Genomic DNA, 19,867 nt, shown 5'->3' on the forward strand with positions numbered 1-19,867 from the left:
TGTTTTTATCGTAAGAACGATATACGTTGCAGAATAAGTTGCAGGTACTGTTTTATTTCATAGGATATACAGTTGTAGGATGTTTCAAGTTTTCAAATTTCTTGATATGTCATATCTCGTATGTGTATACATGCGTATTTTTAAAGTAAAATAAGTTGTTTCTAAATTTTTCAGACACACTTCAGTTGTACATTTATTTGTTGAAGCTCTTATACATAAAAAATGAATATTAAAATAAGATACAATATAATATATTAAAATAATCAAGAATAATAATCAAGAAAAATTATTTGTAAATAGTATCAAAGTAATAATTTACTTTTAAGAGAAAATATATTTATTTATTTCTAAGAGGAAATATACAATATTTATTTATATTAAAATGTATACACTTGCGGTATGTATCAGATATACAAAATTCTGCGAATATGTAACAATTTTAATAATTAACAAGATATTCTCTCATACGTTATATATTTAAGCTTATTTATTTATATAATTAATTTAAATATATCAGCTTTCTTTGATATGTTGTTTTTTATGCTTCAGTATCTCGATAGGTGTAAGATATAGTGTCTGCGAACATTGAGGACATTCATACGCTTGACTATTAGGTTTATGTGCGACATTTTTATTCTCCCTGTCGTCTTTACTAATCTCATTTGCGATTACACATATATTCTGATGTTGAATTTTTTCTAAACTGGATAGTATTGCTTGGAGACCACAATTTTGACAATGCCATTCAGTCTCTTGCATTTCTATAATCAGTTTCTCACTCCAATCGGTTTCCTTCATACTATAACACATTCATATAAAAGATTTATTAATAGGTAAATTAATCAGCGATGTTCAATAAAATAATATTTAATCTTATATCATCTCGTGTGTGTTGACTGCGTCTTTACACAGAGGTAGTTTGAGTAACTGTATTTTAATATGTATTAATAAAATATTTTTTTACACTCACCAATTATACGTAATATTTTCTGTTACATAAATTCCACCTTTAACCACATTTGGTGTACTTTTAAAATCAGATTTGAAAGGATTAGGTTCTATGCTTATATTATTATTTTTATTGCCAACATAAATTGTTTTTAAATCAGCTGGTAGTAGTCTTTTTATCGTATATGGTATTGTAGTATTCATGTATTCAATTAGTTTTCGAGTAAGACTTTGTTCAATTTTACTAAAATCTTGTTTTGTATCGTTTGTTTCATCAGATACTAAAATGAGATTAATATATCTTTAATAGAAATAAAAGAAAACGTAGCTTCATCGTGAAATATGTATCTTCTTACCTTGCAATTGATGATTTAATAAGAAATCCCACTCATTCCTTAATTTAGTGGCTTTCATTAATAAAGTTTGACCAGTATCAGGAACTGGGAATTCTAGCATCAACCATGAATCACATGCTATTCTGTAACATTTATATATTGCATGGTATAAATTAGTAAATGCATAAGTGTGAAAAGGTGTACTTACATAGAAAATGTGCTGTTTGTATCTATTTCGCGTGCGAATAATAGTAATGTTTGTGCGGCAGGCATTCTCAAAGTATTTACCAAATATGGCTTTGTAGTTTCCAAGAGAGAGCTGTCAATATGTTGTAAAGGATTGTTTGTATTTGATAAATTGTTACGAAACCATAAGTAAATAAGATAAATGTAAATAATCTTACAGATATGCCAATATTTGATGTTTAGGGCTAACAGGAGTTTTGCTTTTAAAACCTGATATCGATACCACATCCACTTCTTCGACTTGCAGTACTTCTGGATGATTTCCAAAGAAACTCATTGGATGTAAAAGAACATACTGCTTCGCTTTCGTATGAAATAATTGCTCGCTCATAGACTGAACAATAATACGAAAATATCATTATATGTTATGCTATATTAGACATAATTTATTTACCTTGCAGTAATTAAACTCGTCGGCACAAGCAAACTGTGGATACAAGCCGCTACATAATATTATCTTTAACATTGTCAGATCTTTGTAGCTACATGCAGTCGCGGCCGTTAGAAGATTCTGCACTTGATTCGAGTCGTTTCTCATTCGGAATTCTATATCCTTTATGTCGAGCTCTCCGTTATCTTCGTCGTTATCTTCCAATTGTATTTCGAATGTATCTATTTTTAATTGTTTACGTTTTCGGGGTTCGTTTTGCTTATAATTTCTTTTGAGTGACTTTAGAAGTTTCAACTCGCCATGTCTTATTGCACGTTCTGCGCTTGTCATAGAGGAATTTGGTTCTGGGATACCTTTGAGTAAGTTGCAATCCTATGTGGTTTCATAAACACAATATCATTAGATGTCTTACGGAGATATTAAGAATTTGATGTTTAATGCGGACCTACAAGAAACGCTATTACTAACTTGGAGTAATTCTTTAAATTGACTTCTTAATTTCGTCATTTCGTAAAACCGTTGTTCTTCCAAACCTCTTCTTCTACACCATTTTCTGCTACTGTTGCCACTGCTCCTATATTCTTGGGAATTTTCTTGCTTCACTTCCAACCATTCTTTAAATGCGTTTAGTAACGTTATTGGATCACCATGGTCAGATTCCAATTTTTTTCTAGATGTCTTCAATATTATCAATATTGTTTTAGTATGTAATTAACCCAGTAATATAATTGCATGTTTCGTCTTACGGTCACATTAATTACCTCGCACTCAGTGTCCCTGTAAGCCCTGTTCGTAAACGGTGTTTGTATGCTTAGAGCAGCAGCCAATGATAATACCGGCTCTACTTCGTGAAAAATCGATCCCATTATTAACATTTTCCCTATTGTAATGTCAACAGGTAGCCGTGCTAAGGTTTTACCGATACACGTGATTTTTTCGTTATCCGTAAGTGCACCCTATTATATAAAATTATATAAAATATATTAACACTTGATATTTATTACTTTGGCAAAAACAGCGAAAAATACAATATCAAAATACCAACGTGATCTTTTAAAGACAGTATGGCGTTCTCTATGCTATTAGCTGGTGGTGGTTCTATAAATGGAAATTTGCGTGCATCCGGTAGGCCCATTGCTATCATTTGTAACGCTGAGGAATCTAAAGATACACGTTGTAGTTCTGGCGTTGAATATTTTTCCAATATCTTGTATTCTTCCTCTGAATAAATTCTGTAAAACAATAATATTGTTTACATATGTATCAAAAGTTTTTTTTATATAATTCAACATCAGATAAATTGCCTGTAACAAACTCCAGGTCCAGTTCTGCCTGCTCTGCCTTTTCTCTGCTCCGCACTGGCTTTACTTATCCAGAATTCTTTAAGTCTTTGCATCTTGCATGATGGATCATAACTCATTTCCTTTACTTTGCCACTATCAGCAACAAATCTGATGCCATCGATGGTGATAGACGTTTCCGCAATGTTAGTCGCGACTATGCATTTCCTAACACCTTCAGGCACATAATCGAATACCTGAAAGAACATTGTTTTTACAATGTTTATGACACAAGAACATTTAATAGAATATATTTAGAATATCGTAGAAATAGCATACTTTGTCTTGTTCAGCGATAGAAAGTGTACTATGAAGAGGTAAAATAATCCAATTATTTTTTTTCTTACTATATTCTTTGGCAGCGTCTACAACTGTGGTAATTTCATTCATCCCACTCAGGAATATTAATAAATCACCTTTTTCATCGGCTAGAAACAGTTTTATCATTGTAATTATTATAACTCACTCATTTTTATAATATCATTAGTAATAAGATATAATTTATATATCCCTTACATGGATATTTTTGATCAATTATTTGCAATATTTGCACATATGGACTTGGATTAAATCTGTCATTTTTGTATTTCATATCTTCTATCGTTACAGGGCGATACATCAATTGAATAGGATATAATCTTCCAGGAACCTGGATGTTATATGAAATATTTCCAGCATTAACAATATTTAAAAAATGTTTTTGAACAATCTGTTGAAAGATTAGATAATTATAATTTTACCTCTATTGTTTTAACATCTTCCTTTGCAAAATAATTATTAAATAATTCTATATTAATAGTGGCAGACATTAGTACCAATTTTAAATTGGGATTCTGATAAATAATACATTTCATAATGCCCAGTAATAAATCTCCATGTAGATGACGCTCATGCACTTCATCCAAGACTACTACATCATATACAGATACTGCTGATTCACCCGATACCTATGTAACAAAATATATAATTGGAACTTTCTGAGGCTCTACACAGTAATTTGCAAAGATATGAAGATACCTACCTGTCGTAACAATAAACCCTCTGTTATGAATGTAATATTTGTCTGCTGGTTTCTTTGTTTTTCAAAGCGTATCTGATAACCAACAGTATTAAAATTTTCACTCAATGTTTCAAAGGCAACTCTTTTTGCCAATGATATACACGCTATTCTTCGAGGCTGTGTACATGCTATATTGGAAGCAAATGTTTGAGAATAAAATATTTACCAATCATATTACATTGCTCAAAACAATTAGATCATATTAAATGATAATCCTGTTGAATGACTGAATCAAATATAGAAGTACATGAATAGTTCTAAAATATTGCGTTTTTATAAATGTGTTTATTACAGACTAGAATTAAATATTAAAATATATATTTTCTTTCTGCGTTTCATATACTTAATAAATAGACATGTATAAAAATATTCTTTGCTTTTAGCAATGTAAGAAATATGAACTAAACGCATTCAAGATTAAAATTATCTTACCTATTTTCTGAAAACCACCTTTGTATAAATATTGAGGGATTTGAGTAGATTTTCCACATCCAGTGTCTCCTGCTATGATGACTACTTTTTCTCTCTTCACCATTTCTATAATTTTATCCTTATACTGTGCAACTGGTAAATTAGCTTGCATATCCCTGAGTTTCTTCAACTTGTTGAATTTTTCCTTCTGCTTGAAATCCAAATATAGGACTACCACATCCTTAAACTTTAGTAATCGCGATTTTGTTAATTGCTTTGTCTCGGGAACTCGCGCAAATAATTCTCCGTTAGATAAGTTAAGCTTAAAATTCAAGCAATAAGATTTGTGGTAGTTCTCCGGTACTCCGATAGAATTTAAAACAGAATCAGCGACAGATTCGTCATTATCGTTCAATTGCTTCCTCACGGACTCATATTTTTCGACGAATTTCCAAAAGTCTGTGACATCGTAAACGAGATTCGGATTTGCCGTAAAGATTTTACTTAACTCGTGCTTATACTTGCTGAAACAAAAAGCTTCGTTGCTCTCTTCGCGACCATACTCCGGGGACGAATTTCGCACAGATTTCAAGGAACTGCAGTCTTCGCTGTTACGATCATCGCGACGTTTTTTCCTATATTTGTCGTTTTTATGCGCACGTTCGCGACTGGATGAACGTCGTCTTATTTGATTTCTCGATGACATTTTTCACCGACTTTAATTTTTATATTGTGCCATAACCTGACTTTTTAGATGATAAGTTTTGCGATATTATAGGATGCGTCACTGCAAATTATTCTCTAATCGTTTATGCTTACAGCAAGATTTCTGTTTTCATATTAATATTTCAATAATCCTTCAAATATGAAATATTAATTCAGCAGAATCTTTTTCATTACAGCACTGCTTAAAGTAAAACTTAATCATGTAAACATAACCTGTACGCTAAACCATGTCACTCTTTTTCTCTCTCTCTCTCTCTCTCTCTCTCTCTCTCTCTCTCTCTCTCTCTTTTCCGTTTTATACATATAATCTTGACTCTAAATTTTTATAAGACGATTTCAACGTCACTGTTTCGCTAAAAATTAGTGCGATAATTGACACTTTGCTTATTATTATTGTCGACAATCGAATAATATGAAATTTGCTCTTCTAATTTGCACCGTAATACACTTTCTACACTCAGTCAAACAAGTTTGTACTTGGATGGTGCAAATATAAAGAAGTAAAATACTGGAAATATAAAAATATTAGATACGAAAAAGAGGCAAATTTTGTGTCGTCTATTAAAATATGACTAAGTAGGAATATAGTTTCTGACATTTCATTTATAAATTAAATGTGAATGCAATAAAAATTCCACTTTCCCAAATAAACAAATTTCGGCATATTGTCTGCGTAGAAACTGAATTTAAGAATTAAAAATAGTAGCATAAATACGTAAAGATGTGTCCTTATTCCTGACATAAATTTATTACTGGCTGTAATATTGGCAATAAATTGGCCAGTGATAGTAAGTAATTTTATTACTCATATGAATAATTTTATTTTATTTTATATATTATTATTATTATTATTATATATTATATATTATTAGAATTTTATACGAGTAATAAAATTACTTATTATCCTTGGTTAATTTATTACAGTCAATATTAAATTTCTATAAGAGATATAAGAAGCATTGTAGCATATATAAAAGAAGCAATCTGATGCCATGAAAATTGCGGCAATATATTATGTATTGTGTCGGCAAGAAGATGCAATTAATCAGCAGTATAACAAGCTGATATTGCTGCTGCGTAATAATAATCTGATTTTGCTGCAACACATGGAATAAATACGTATTTCTTACAAGCATATTACAAACATGTTATGCCTCTCCAATGGTATTATAAAATATACGTTGAATGCCTGCATGCTATTACCAACATGTCTATCTATCTGGATTGAATCACACATCACGCATACAAGTCAAGTATTTAATAAAATATCAGGCACGTATGTGCGAAATCGACGCGGCACGAGTAACAACAGAAATGGCAGCAGATTCAACATTCTAGAATAGATATTAAAAATCGCAAACACTATTATTGACTACAGGAGACTTTTGAATTTGGAGTGGAACACACACACACACACGCACAATATACACGTATATAGTTTTTTTATAAAAATGGCTTGAGATTGTCTCAAGTTGAAGACGAAGAGAAGCTTTAAGCAAGAGATAGATTGTGTGAAGGATATTATTATTAATTGCATTATTCTTATAAAATTATCGGCATATCGTACAAGTGACTAATAATACATCGGCTATTTATCGCGATCGAGCGTAAGTTCAATGAGATCGTGACTCAAGATGCACTCCTTGTCAGCTTTTCTGCTAATTTTTTCCGGCAATATCATTTATCGCACGTTTCCACAAGCTTCTTATCGCCTCTACGTTCCGTACTCCACTGATCCTGTCCTCAGCTTCTCGTCAATCGTCACTTGCCTTCGCGTTCTCGGAGCAAATCGCACATTATTGGCGACCTAATCCCGCTACTCACACGTGTTCAAAATCGCAGAGCGAAATTCACGGCGACACGGCGAAGTACAGAGAATTAGGTCGGAAGAAATTTGAACTCTTTCTCGAAAGCAATTGCGTATACCCTTTCCAGACATCTCACTATTACGCGTCCACGCGTTAAGGGCGCTCGATAAGGAAGCGTGTCTGTCATTAATATTGGGAAAAAAGGGTGTCGCGAGAAACTAATAATAAAATCATATGAGTAACTGTCTCCCTCCAACTCCCGGTTGGGAGTCGTGAATCGACGAATAGAGGCTGCTGAGTGTCTGCTTCTATCAGCGTTATCGTCATCGTCAGATTAATGTCGAAGCGCCTTGAAAGAACGTCACGTGTGTATCGTGCCGGTGTGCGTCGTAGACGGACGCACAGACAGAGTCAACGTTTTCTCGGAGTCGCTCTCAAGTGTCCCGCGAGTTCGATTTCCGATGCCTTCGAGCTGTTCGAGAACGGGAAGCTTCATCTCGCTTTAATCGTTCGCGTTACCGTTCGTTGCGCGCCGTGAATGAATGCGGACAAGAGTCGACTTCGCATATTCTCCGTTGAGAAGTGATTTCAACGAGATTATAGCGCGCGCCTTCGATTTCTGCCGGTCCGCGTGTTGTACTCCTTTGATCAGAGATGTTCGCCAACGCGGTGCAGGCGAAGGTGGCGTCGATGGTGCTAATCGGCGCCGGCAGTTTCATCGTCGGCATCACGCCCGCCTGCTTCGTCTCGCACGCCGAGCACCTACAGAAGAAGTTACTGCTGTCCTGCACTTTGTGCTTCGGTGCCGGTGTCCTGCTGGCCACCGCGAACCTCCACATGCTGCCGGAAGTGCGCGAGGATCTCCCGAATCACGCGGAACTGGTGTTCTCCTGCGGTTTCCTCCTACTCTATTTGATCGAGGAGTGCGTACACTATTTCTGCCCGGGCGGCGGTCACGAGGACGAAGCTGGTCCTCGTAATCTTGGTCCGAGAAACACGCACGAGAGAGGGTAGGTACGTGCTGAGAGAACGTCAGTGCGATCCATGAGGATCGATCGGTGTGTCTCTCGAATATTCTCGCAGGTATTTTTGGGTATTTAAGTATAACCTGCTGCTGCTCAAGGTTGGGAAAGTTACTTTGCAAGGGTCATTTTTATCAAGCTCAGGCTAAATTAACTGATTTAAAATCCTTAGTAACAATAATAATTTCAGTTGAAATTCTGCAAGGTTATTAAAATCTGTTTTGTTAACTAGATCCTAGATCATCTCCTAGTCCTTAAGATCATTTTTACCAAGCCCAGTTAAACTAATTGATTTAGTAAGCTTGCACGATTCCAACTGTAGCTACTGTGAGAAAAAATAGAAAATGAGCATTAAATCAGCAACTTCAGTCGAAATTTTATTTATTGCTTAGTAAAAGAAAATCAATTAGTTTAATTGAGCTTGGTATATAGTCCTAAGGAGCTTGGTAAATAGTTTTAAGAACTACTTTTACCAAGTTACAATTAACCAGCCATTTTAGTAGCCTTTCAGCAGGTTTTCAACTGAAACCGCTGGAGGAGAAATAGAAAATGAGGAAAAAAACAGCAACTTCAGTTGAAATTCTGGAAAATCATTTGTTATCAAAATATTTAGTTTTAACTGAAACTTGGTGGAAAAGTGGCCCTAAAAGTATATACTTACAGTTACAAATAATATAGAACATAATTTTTTACTGAAAAAATAATGCTTTTGTATAACACAATATTCTTTATTGGAAAACAGCTATAGTTTTTCAAAAAGTAACGAGTCGTTACTTTTCAGTTACTTTCTTGCATCTGTTATGCACTATTATTTTAACTATAAAAATCCTACATTTCAGGTTTTACCAATTTATTATATACTTCATGCTTGATTATGTTCTATATTATTTAATATTCAATAAATGACATTCTCTCTTTCTTTCTCTCTCTCTTGTGAGATAAAAGAATTAAATCATACCTTCCTTCTAAATACTGAGAATAAATTTATTATACACACATGTATACATTATTAGACTATATATAATATTGTAATAAAATATAATATTTTAATATTTAAATATATTTTGTAATTGTATAAATATATTTTATAACTTTATAATTATATTGATATAATTAACATTTTATAATAAATTATAATCTAATATTTTAATAAAATGTACTAAAATATTAAAACATATTTTATTATAATATTAATAATATATACAATGTATAACAATAATATTAACAATTAAAACATTCACTTTATATTCCGTAATTCCTAATCAATAATTCCCTAACAATTTCGTAAAGTGCTCAGAACAATAATCTACACAATCATAATCTAGCTATAAAGTAACTAAAAATTAAAATAACTGTTATATTAGTTGTTGATTACAAAAAAAATGTAATTAAGTTAAATCAGTTATAGTTACAGTTATAGACGGAGAAAAGGGAATGAAAGGGATTAAATTACAGTTACCGAAGAAGAAAATAACTGTAATGTAACTTTGTTACAAGTAATGAGTTACTTCTTAACCCTGCCACTGTTTAATATAGGAACGTGCAATTCGAATTTCAAAGGGAGACACGTGAAACGATGATAAACATCTCGTCCTCTTTCTTTTCGACTATTTCTATACTTCGTATGATATACATGGTGCCAATCGCGCCGCGACGGTATTATCATTCGTTATCGATGATAAGCGATATGGTACAATGCTCTTTTATTAAATGAACGGCGAAGTTGTGTAAAAGTTATGAAATGTTTGTGTGAATTATTAATTTTCTACTGGAAATATGTCGATGATGTAATCTTTCTCTTTTCTACTAAAAACGTTTATAATTTGCTTATTTCTAGATAATATAGATAAATGTTATAAATAATATTGAGTATAATATTTAACATGTGAAGTAGCAATCATTGATTGCTATTCTCATATTAGGTTCTCTAAACATACAATAGTCATGTGTTTAAATCGTTACATATAATTTGGATGAAGAATAATCGGAAAATGAGCTAAATCTCATGTTAAAATCTAAAGGTTTAAATCTTTTAAATCTTCGCGTATCCCTTCCTTTTTCCTATTTCCTTCTTCGAATTCCTTCACTATGCTATTTAAATGCTCTCGCAGTCTGTCCATGTACCTACCTACAGCCATGTTTTCTGATTTCTTCTTGTACACTTGGGACTTGCAGGTCATCTTTAGATATTTTGTTAAGAACATATTTCAGTTCACTGTTATTCTTAGTACTTTGGTGTGAAATTCCAATATTCGAGTTTTCGGCTGATAATCGACTTATATACTTGGTGAACAATTCTATGCACGTGAGAAATGCCGACCTGTTTGAAGTGATCGATTACGTAATTGTAGAGAAACCTTTTCGTTCTTCATTCTGCGTGACTTCGAGAATCACATAAGTTTCTCGTTGGATCCAATTCTCATCGGCGAATTCTTATCAAAGAAAAATCACGCGATCCGTGTCGGTAAATTGGCGCGAAAAATGTGGTCTTCGCCTTTCCGCCTTCAGAGAAGAGTCACGCGATAGAAATATATCGATGTAGCATACTTGATGTCAGACAATGACCAACATTACGTTACTTTTTACTACTGTTTTCCACCTGATCAGATAGAGCTTGTCAAAACAAATGCTAATGTTACGTTAACGATAGCATCTCGATAGCATCTCGATGACATTTCGATGGCTCGATGTGGGACGATCGTCGACTCGCGCACTCGAGCGCTTCGATTCTTGACTCTCAGGTATTTGCCGTGGTGAAGAACGAATAGGGATGAAAAGCATGCTCATAGGTGGAGAATAATCGCTCACGCCATTGTTGGACATTGACACTCGATATCAATTTCCATTGTTTGTGAGTCTATCCACTAGATTGCCCCCACACTCGAGTACCGCCGGTTGTCCGTGGTAAGCATCGAGGTCGAGTTTCTCATGACGAATGGCAGCGACTCACGAGAGGCTCGAGTTACTCATCACTCTCGAATGTCTCAATGATGACGAGAATTTTACGTGGAAATTTCTCATTCGAGCTATCCGGTAGCCGACCTACTGATTTCCACAGATACGCTCGAAAATTATTCACGTACGCGCGAACGGGGGTAGACGATGGTTCTCCGTTGCGCAAAGCCCGATGAGAATAAAATCGACTGTAGTTCCGAAAAGGTCCAGCCTCCGATTTTGTGAAAGTTAGTGAAATGGTGCCAAATACATATAAATAAATATGTCTAAGAGGTCTTTTGGCGCAATTGAAGATTAATTAAGATAACTCAAATAATGGTCGTACAATTAGATTAGGGTGAGGTTAGGACGAAGGCTCTGCCTTCGCTCGCACATATATCGGTTAAATATACTGTTATTACTGCGTATTTGAACTTAATTTAATTTTTTCTTACAGGTTAGGAGTATATACAAAGATGAAGAATAAAGTTAGATTAGGTTAAATTTTTAATGGAATGCGGATGATGATGTATTAATGATATATCAATTAATTAACCCTTTGAGGTACGTATTTTTCAGAAAATCCGAATCACATAAAAATTTATATACGGGGGTTTCTGGGATCGCTGATGAATCCATTATCAGATTTTCGAAATTCCAGATGGCGGGTCCAAGATGGCGGACGCAAAAATGAAAAATCGCGATAATTTCAGTGACAATGGGTATTGTGGGGTTTTTGGAGTCGCTGATTACGAATCCGTTATCAGACTTTCAAAATTCAAGATGGCGGCTACACATATGAAAAATTAACTAATCGGAAGACAATGTCAAGTAAATATATTAGAATTCCATGATCCGCCAACTTGAATCTGCAATCTTGAATAATGAGTTTTGGACCTCGGATTCGTAATCGGCGAGTTCAAAAACTAACCAAAGTACAATTTTAGCTAATTTTATGTACATTCTATGATCCGCCATCTTGGAAAATTAATTTTGGCATTTGGATCTCAGATTCGTAATTAGCGACTCAAAAAACCCCCAAATCTTGATTTTGAGCAAAAAATTCACTCATAGTTCGTGGAAAATGATTTTTTTCTGTAAAAATGTATTTTTCACACTTTGTTTATTTATAATAAATGGACAACTTAAAGCAAAACACATTTCAACCTTTCATGTATGTTCCTATATCATATAAGCAGCTAAAAAACGCAAAAAACTCGACAAGAATCCCTCAAATATGAAATATTTCATGAAAATGTGAGAATAAATAGGTGGTAAGTATACTTACCACTATGCCTCAAAGGGTTAAACGTATTAATTGTTAGATACATCATTGAAGGCATCATATACAGGCATCAGATACATAATAAAACGTCATTTGACGTCATCATGTTTGCTGAGTCACATTTGAAGGCTTTTTGAAAAGACCTCTTGCGAAATACCGCGCACGGTAGAAATCCATCACCGATCATACACCGCCGCGTTTCACCGATGATTCACTCACAAAAAAGATGGTGTTTGTGTAGTCGCAAAAAAGGGTACGAAAACTAATGTTACTTGCAAAATATGCAAACAACCATTTGAAAAAGCCATCGAAAATTTATAAGGTTTATTAATGTGTTTTGAAAAGAGTTTATGGTGTTATTTTTCAACAAGTTATTTTTCAACAGTCTATAATTATTTTACTTCTTTAGTTTTATTATTAATTTATATTGATTTATTTGTAGTTTCAGAGTTTCAACATTTATATAAATCTGTTATGATTATCCATTCAGCCATACTAATTTTTTGGATTATCGTGAGTAATCCTTTGTTTAGACAAATATCCATTTTTGTCATTTTTACCTCAAAAAAAAGGAGAAAATTCACAATATACTAAAAATATTTTACAAGTTTATAAATTACAAGTTTAAAAATTATGACGTTTTTCTCATATAATAATTAAAAATTGTTTTTTAAGAAACAAAATTGATATTTTGATTAGTTTTAATTATTCGGGCACAGCAAAAATTTAAAGTTTAAATTTCGGCAGGAACTGAAGGAATTGCCGAAAAAAATTATGAGATATGACCGTAGATCACTTTGTGATTAATATACCAAAAATACAATACTTGATATTACAAGGATAAAATACAGTTTCATGCAACTTATAATTAATAACTAACTATACAGTTTTATAGAATTTACAATTTCATGTAACATATTTCAAAAACGAGATCATTTCACATCCGTGGGTATGTAAGATTTGGAAATAAATATATTCATTATTTTCGCATTGTCTCAGTTATCAGATAATTAAAAAAGTTCGTGCGATTTTGTATATTAAATATACAATATACAATATATTACAACAAATATACAATATATTAAAAATTAAACAAGGGTAGAAATATTCAGAAAAGAATGTTATAATTGATATATGAATATAATATAATAATATAATATTGATAACTTTTTGTTATCAATAACGGCAGGTCTTTCTGAACATGGCATATCTTCAAGCGATTCATCGCTATAGAAGAAAATTTTTTAAATCGTTTCTGTGTAATCCGTTCTTTTAGCACATCTTCTCTAAATGTTATCTTACGACATGCCTCTGCAGCTTTTGACCCGAGTTTAAATTCATAAAGCGACATTCTTGAGTTACATTCTCGATTCAACAGATGTTTTAAAAGAGAGAATAATTACAAACCAAAAGACTATGTCACAACAAAGTTCACCAATTGACTGACGCAAATCTGTGTTATATGATACGCATAAACACGCGCGCTCGATAAATCTCAGTAAGATTCGACAACTCACTACATCGAATCTAAATTAAAACCGCACCAACTTTTTTTGGTCACCTAATATTAGGATGTTGAATTAATTTTGATCTTATTTTGTCAATTCTTTTATCTTTATTTTAAAGAAATGGTTAAATTTACATCAATCAAAATATTTTCCGTCGTTAGCTGAAACTTTTTCCCATCTTTCTGGCAACATAGCGATTCCGCGACGATAGAACGATCTGTCTTTCGAAGCAGTCCAATCAGACATCCATTTGTGCATATTCTCATAATTATTGAAGTATGTACTACTGTGTCAAAAAGTATCAAAAAGTATCCGAACTTTATTTTTTAAAAATCGCGGGTAAACTGTAAATCAAATCCGTTTGCTTTCTTAAGTTGCTACACATGTCCTTTACATTTGGTGAAAAAATCATGGCGTTTCTTCAAGCCGTTTGAAAGTGGCAATTGTTTATGTCAGTGAAGATTATTGTGCACGGTGATTTTTACGATGTCGAAAAATATGGAGCAAAGAATTTGTTTGAAATTTTGTGTTGCGAACGAAATTTCGCTCACAAACGCATTCAAAATGTTGCAAAAAGCTTATGGCGATGATTATTTATCGAAAACAAATTTGAGTGATTTAATAAGTTTCAAGAAGGACGAGAATCCGCATTGAAGACGATCCACGCTCTGGAAAACCATCAACGGAAAACGTCAACGGATGACGCTCACATTGAGAAAGTGAAAGAATTGGTGCTCCAAAATCGTCGATTGACTGTCGAGAGATAGCAGATAAAGTTGGAATATCATTTGGATCGTGCATTTTGTCCAATGTATTAGATATGAAACGGGTCGCATCGCGCTTGATTCCTCTGAATTTTCTCCAAAAAGATAATCGAGTGTTAGTGTCGTCTGAGATGATTTCTACGATATCCAGAGACAGAACATACATGAAACGGATCATAACTGGTGATGAAACATGGGTTTACCAATACGACGTCGAAACAAAGCAACAATCATCGGAATGGCGTTTGAAAAATGAAGCAAGATCGAAAAGAGCTCGCCGTTTGCAGTCAAAAGTCAAGGTCATGCTCACAGTTTTCTTTGATCATCGCGGTGTTGTGCACCAGGAATTCCTGTTCAAAAAGTCAATGCAAAATACTACTTGTCCGTCATGAGGCGTTTGCGCGAAGCAATCCGTAAGAAACTACCGAGATTGCGGGAAAACAACTCATGGATTTTGCATCACGACAACGCACCATCGCATACCTCGATACATTTGTGCGTGAATTTCTGACAAAAAACTCAACGAATGTCGCTCCGCAAGCACCGTATTCACCAGACATGGCCCCCTACGACTTTTTTCTGTTTTCCCTACTGAGAAAACCACTTCGCGGGCAGAAGTTTCGAATCGATTGAGGCCATGAAAGAAAAATCGCTGCGTGAATTGAAGGCCATACCGTCTGCCGCGTATGAGCGATGTTTCCAGGACTGGACCAAACGCTGGCATATGTGCGTTGCAAGCAATGGGGACTACTTTGAAGGAGGCTATAAGAATTTTAATGATTATAAGAATTTAATGATTGAATAAGAATTTTAATGATTGAATTGTAATTTTGATTTTTAAAAATAAAGTTCGGATATTTTTTGATCACAGTAATATCATTCAATTTATTCAATTGTTGCTGGTATCGCTCCTCCGTAATTGTTTCATTCGGTCTAGAAGCTCATAGTACACCACACCTTCCATATCCCACCAAATACAGAGCATTGCTTTGTGACCATGAATGTTCCGTTTTGGTCGATGTTGATGGTTGTCCTGGATCAACCCATGATTTTTTCTCTTTGGATTACCAAAATAAATCCACTTTTCATCTCTAGTTACAATTGGCCACAAAAAAACTTTTTTTCTGCCTGGCAAGCAAAGATATGGCGATATTCAAACGATTTGCAATGGTACTTTCACTCAATTCATATGAAACCCATTTGTCTTCCTTTTGAATTTTCTCCATGGCGTGTAGAGGCGTTTAGAAATTGTTGATTTATCGACGTTGAGCTGTTCAGCCAATTGTTTTTCCGCTTGAGCGGTATTTTCATTCAATACTGCTTGTAATTCAGAATCTTTGAATTTTTTTGGTTGACCAGTACGTTCTTTGTCATTCAAATCGAAATCATCACTTTTGAATCGTTGAAACCAAAATTTACAGTTGGAATACGATGGAGCTTGATTAACAAAAGTTGTAACAAACATTTCATGAGCTTCATTTGTCGATTTTTTTTGAAATCAAACAAAAAAAGTAATGAATGTCGAAAACATAATTTTATACTATCCATTTTAGACGCGTATCAATAACAATAGCGCGCAAACTGTATATCATAGAGAAATGTCAAATCTTTCAGTGTTGCCAAACTTCAACATTCGTACGAATCACTAACTTGTTATTAAAAGCATCTATCGCCAGGGACCAGAACTAATTCAACCTCCTAATAATTTCCGACTGCGTTAAAAAACCTTCTAAGTATGTGCATTTGGGACCATTGCACTGAATCCCATTAAAGTCGGCAAGTGGAGTAGAGCTGCATCCATAAAATCCACGGACGAAATTCCACGAGCTCCTCGACGTCGCCGGGGAGGAAGGCGAGTGGGAGACGCGAGCGAGACTTGAGCGATCGTTTCGGCGATCGGTTCTCGATGACGCAATGGCGCGAATTATAAACGCACCGTTTGTGCCGTCAAGCGTCCTTTCACTCAACTCGTCCCCCGGTTCTCACCATGCGGCGTATCTTTGCGCGATTTCGGTTTTGCGTCGCTTTGATCGGATTGCATCTCTTGAATTTCAGCGCGAGCTGTCGCAGCCACTCGCACAGTGTCGGTTACAATGCCGCCGGCACACAAGACGGCAAGGTTTACATACCCGAGGGTGATTCGAGATTACCGCTCGTCTATCGGCAGCTACCCGTTGCCAGCAGCGGCAATAGCGCGTGGACCGTCAGCAGTTACGGCGCGACGGGATGCACGCATAACGATCGCCCGGCGAACGAGGAAGCCGCGTTTCTGTGCCACACACACCACGGCGAGCAATGCGCCGACTCCAGCACCGGCCTTACCGGTCTGGCCCTCGCCCTGACTGTGCACGCCGTGCTCGAGGGCCTCGCGATAGGACTGCAAACGCAGATTGCAGAGGTACGTGAACCGTGACCTGAATAAGGGATGAATAATGAGGAGATGTAAATTGTCGAGAGCCACCTCCGTGATAACGACGACGACGACGACGACGACGATTCGTAGAGTGGAGGAGCCGCGAGGAGAACTAGCGGCACGTGACGACATTAAACTCGTCGAGTTTCGGTGATTCGCAAGCGTAAGCGCTTTTCATTTCGCCGCGGACAAGAGGGAGGTGCTCGATACACGCACGATACATCTTTCGCCTTGTGATCATCGCCTTTCGATGAAGCGAGACAAAATCGATCAGCGTTGTTACATGGCCGAGCAATTACGCCCCTAAATATTTGCTGTTTTTTCAGGTGCTGCTGTTGACCGGCGCGGTGGCGTCGCACAAGTTTGTCGTCGCCTTTTGCCTGGGATTGGAATTGACGGGCGTCAGCAAGTCTGTTGCTAAGTTAATATTTGCGATTTTTCTGTTCGCCAGCGGATCCGTGCTCGGAATCGGCATTGGTATGCTGACGTTTCAGGTGAGCAGATCAGGGAGGGAGTGCAGTGAATGGGGGAAGAGAAAGAAATTTTGCACGGAGAAAAAGGCATTTAATTTATTATCATTTATTAATCTAAAGTTAATTAAATTAACGTGACAATGAACGGGATGCAACCGCGGGTCGCTTGAAAGAAATAACATTCCTCGTTCTTATTAAATAAAAAGTCGATTCTCGAAGGAACAAAAATTCTCTTTTCTTTAAAAGCACATTTGGTCCGTTCATATCGTCGCATTAATTTAATCGACCTTTTTCCCGTGCAATTAAATTTTTTGCATTTTCGAATGTTGTTTAGCATTTGCTTTGACAAATGTGTCTAATTCCTTATCGTTACTTTCTTGAACGCGTAGGTGGACACGGATTGGTCGAAAATGGTACTGCCGATTTTACAAGGTCTGGCGGGCGGAACATTGTTGTACGTTACTGTGAGCGAGGTTCTACCGAGGGAAAGAGCGAAATGGCACAAGAGCCCGCGCAGATTTGCAGGAATATTGCAGTTTTTGTCGGTAGCCGTCGGATTCGTTCTTATTTTCCTGCTTAACAAGTATCTGGCCGCGTGAGCCGATTGCTGAATCCTTCAAATAATTAGAAGGGTACAACTAGTTTGTCAGGCGGATCGCAATTACGCGAAATCGAATTTCCCTCGTTTTGCGCAACGCTGATTGCGCCTAGCATACGTAAATAAGTCTCGCGATATGTAGCCGAATCAGTGTTACAATATTGAAAAGTTCGCTGACAACAGAGTGTTGAAAATTCTTCCCTGAATTTTCACGAAGATATTGTATAGAACGTTCGTAAAAGATACGATTAATATCGCAAGACATTTTGCTTGATTTGATATCATTTTCAAGACTAGCCGATAACGTAATCTCTTAATTGACTGTTTACGTATTGAAGATACTACATTTTGTTATTAAATTACTATTCGAGTCTCTTCGTTTGCGACGAACAACGACTTCTCGACTTTTCATATTATCACGGAGAAACAACACAGGGTTGGGAAAGTTATTTTGTAAAATTATCTAGTTACAGTTACAGTTTTTTTTTCACTGAAAAAGTAACCAGTTACAGTTCGAAGTAACTAACCTACAAGAATAACATGTTACAGTTATAGTTATTTAGAAAGTAACGAGTCGTTATTTTTCAATTACTTTTTTACAATAATTACTATTATTTTAAATTTCGTAATTATGTAAATTCCTTCAATTTTATAAAAGCAGTTTGTTGATTATTATATTCCTCATATTGTATATAATTTTTACAAGTTAGATTCATTAATTTAAATAAGCAGCTCATATTTATTCTTTAAGACTATTAATAACAATTATAAGAAAGTGAATGAATTTGACAAGGATAATAAATACTAAAAATACTAAAAGTAATCTTAACATTAAAAATTAGATTCTTTTTACTAAAAAATATATTGGTATTTTATAAATAAAGACTTACACTCATATGTTTTCTTAAATTTGCAGTTGAAGTCTACTTGCATGAATAACTTTTTTGCCAGCGCAAATTTTGCAGAAGAATGCTCAGTTGTTCTCGTTTCCAAATGTTTGCCGTAACTCGAATATTTCTGCATATGCTGGCCATGACATTTTATAATCCTCCGAAGATTGAGATGTTTTATCCATTGCTTGAATTTTTTATATAACTGAAATCATGCAGCAATAATTTTTTTGAAAGAAATACAGGTTGCGTTCGGAGAGGAGACTATTGCGATTAGTGCTATTGCATCATTTTATCCTTGTTTTACATCTAATGAACGCGATAGATAATGCAATAACGCCTTTTCCAAATGCAAAAGAATAATTGTACGCTTCTTGGATATCAAGCATCGCACACATCGCGTTATCGCGCTGATCTGTCAAAAATTTAAGTTTGAAATATATATAGTAGTTATTAAAGTAACTATTAAATGAGTTACTAGTTTCCAAAAAAACGTAACCAAGTTATAGATAAAAAACTGGCTACGAATTTTGTTCAATGTTACATTGGAAAAAATAAAAAAAAAAAAAAAAAAAAAAAAAAAAAAAAAAAAAAAAAAAAAAAAAAAAAAAAAAAAAAAAAAATCGTTATCGCCTGATCTGTCAAAAATTTAAGTTTGAAATATATATAGTAGTTATTAAAGTAACTATTAAATGAGTTACTAGTTTCCAAAAAA

The 19,867-nt window shown here is 34.8% G+C and overlaps 2 protein-coding genes across 2 annotated transcripts; one reads left to right on the top strand and one right to left on the bottom strand.

Annotated features, from left to right (window-relative positions):
- Positions 1-396: 396 nt before the first annotated feature.
- LOC105180930 (probable ATP-dependent RNA helicase DHX34) lies at positions 397-5,682 on the bottom strand. The gene is made up of 15 exons (XM_011137289.3): positions 4,753-5,682; positions 4,282-4,448; positions 4,001-4,207; positions 3,777-3,909; positions 3,540-3,688; positions 3,225-3,457; positions 2,966-3,152; positions 2,682-2,876; positions 2,389-2,598; positions 1,924-2,292; positions 1,688-1,863; positions 1,492-1,602; positions 1,305-1,426; positions 971-1,229; positions 397-799 (listed from the first exon to the last, which is right to left on the bottom strand). The coding sequence occupies exons 1-15, from the start codon at positions 5,435-5,437 to the stop codon at positions 514-516; spliced, it is 3,489 nt and encodes a 1,162-aa protein (XP_011135591.1). The 5' UTR covers positions 5,438-5,682; the 3' UTR covers positions 397-513.
- Positions 5,683-7,606: 1,924 nt separating this feature from the next.
- On the top strand, positions 7,607-18,803 carry Zip88E (Zinc/iron regulated transporter-related protein 88E). Its single transcript, XM_011137288.2, has 4 exons — positions 7,607-8,275; positions 16,834-17,176; positions 17,518-17,685; positions 18,054-18,803. The coding sequence occupies exons 1-4, from the start codon at positions 7,920-7,922 to the stop codon at positions 18,261-18,263; spliced, it is 1,077 nt and encodes a 358-aa protein (XP_011135590.1). The 5' UTR covers positions 7,607-7,919; the 3' UTR covers positions 18,264-18,803.
- Positions 18,804-19,867: the final 1,064 nt, after the last annotated feature.

This window comes from Harpegnathos saltator, unplaced genomic scaffold, assembly GCF_003227715.2.
Source record: "Harpegnathos saltator strain DR-91 unplaced genomic scaffold, Hsal_v8.6 scaffold15, whole genome shotgun sequence".
NCBI lineage: Eukaryota > Metazoa > Arthropoda > Insecta > Hymenoptera > Formicidae > Harpegnathos > Harpegnathos saltator.

What these genes read in the sequence shown, in the direction of transcription:
- LOC105180930 (XM_011137289.3), bottom strand. Translation starts at nt 5,437, where the DNA reads ATGTCATCGAGAAATCAAATAAGACGACGTTCATCCAGTCGCGAACGT. An exon ending in AGGGTTTATTGTTACGACAG is followed by an intron (nt 4,208 to 4,281) that starts GTAGGTATCTTC and finishes TTTGTTACATAG; the next exon opens with GTATCGGGTGAATCAGCAGT. An exon ending in ATTAAATCATCAATTGCAAG is followed by an intron (nt 1,230 to 1,304) that starts GTAAGAAGATAC and finishes ATCTCATTTTAG; the next exon opens with TATCTGATGAAACAAACGAT.
- Zip88E (XM_011137288.2), top strand. Translation starts at nt 7,920, where the DNA reads ATGTTCGCCAACGCGGTGCAGGCGAAGGTGGCGTCGATGGTGCTAATC. An exon ending in AGAAACACGCACGAGAGAGG is followed by an intron (nt 8,276 to 16,833) that starts GTAGGTACGTGC and finishes CTTGAATTTCAG; the next exon opens with CGCGAGCTGTCGCAGCCACT. An exon ending in TTGGTATGCTGACGTTTCAG is followed by an intron (nt 17,686 to 18,053) that starts GTGAGCAGATCA and finishes TTGAACGCGTAG; the next exon opens with GTGGACACGGATTGGTCGAA.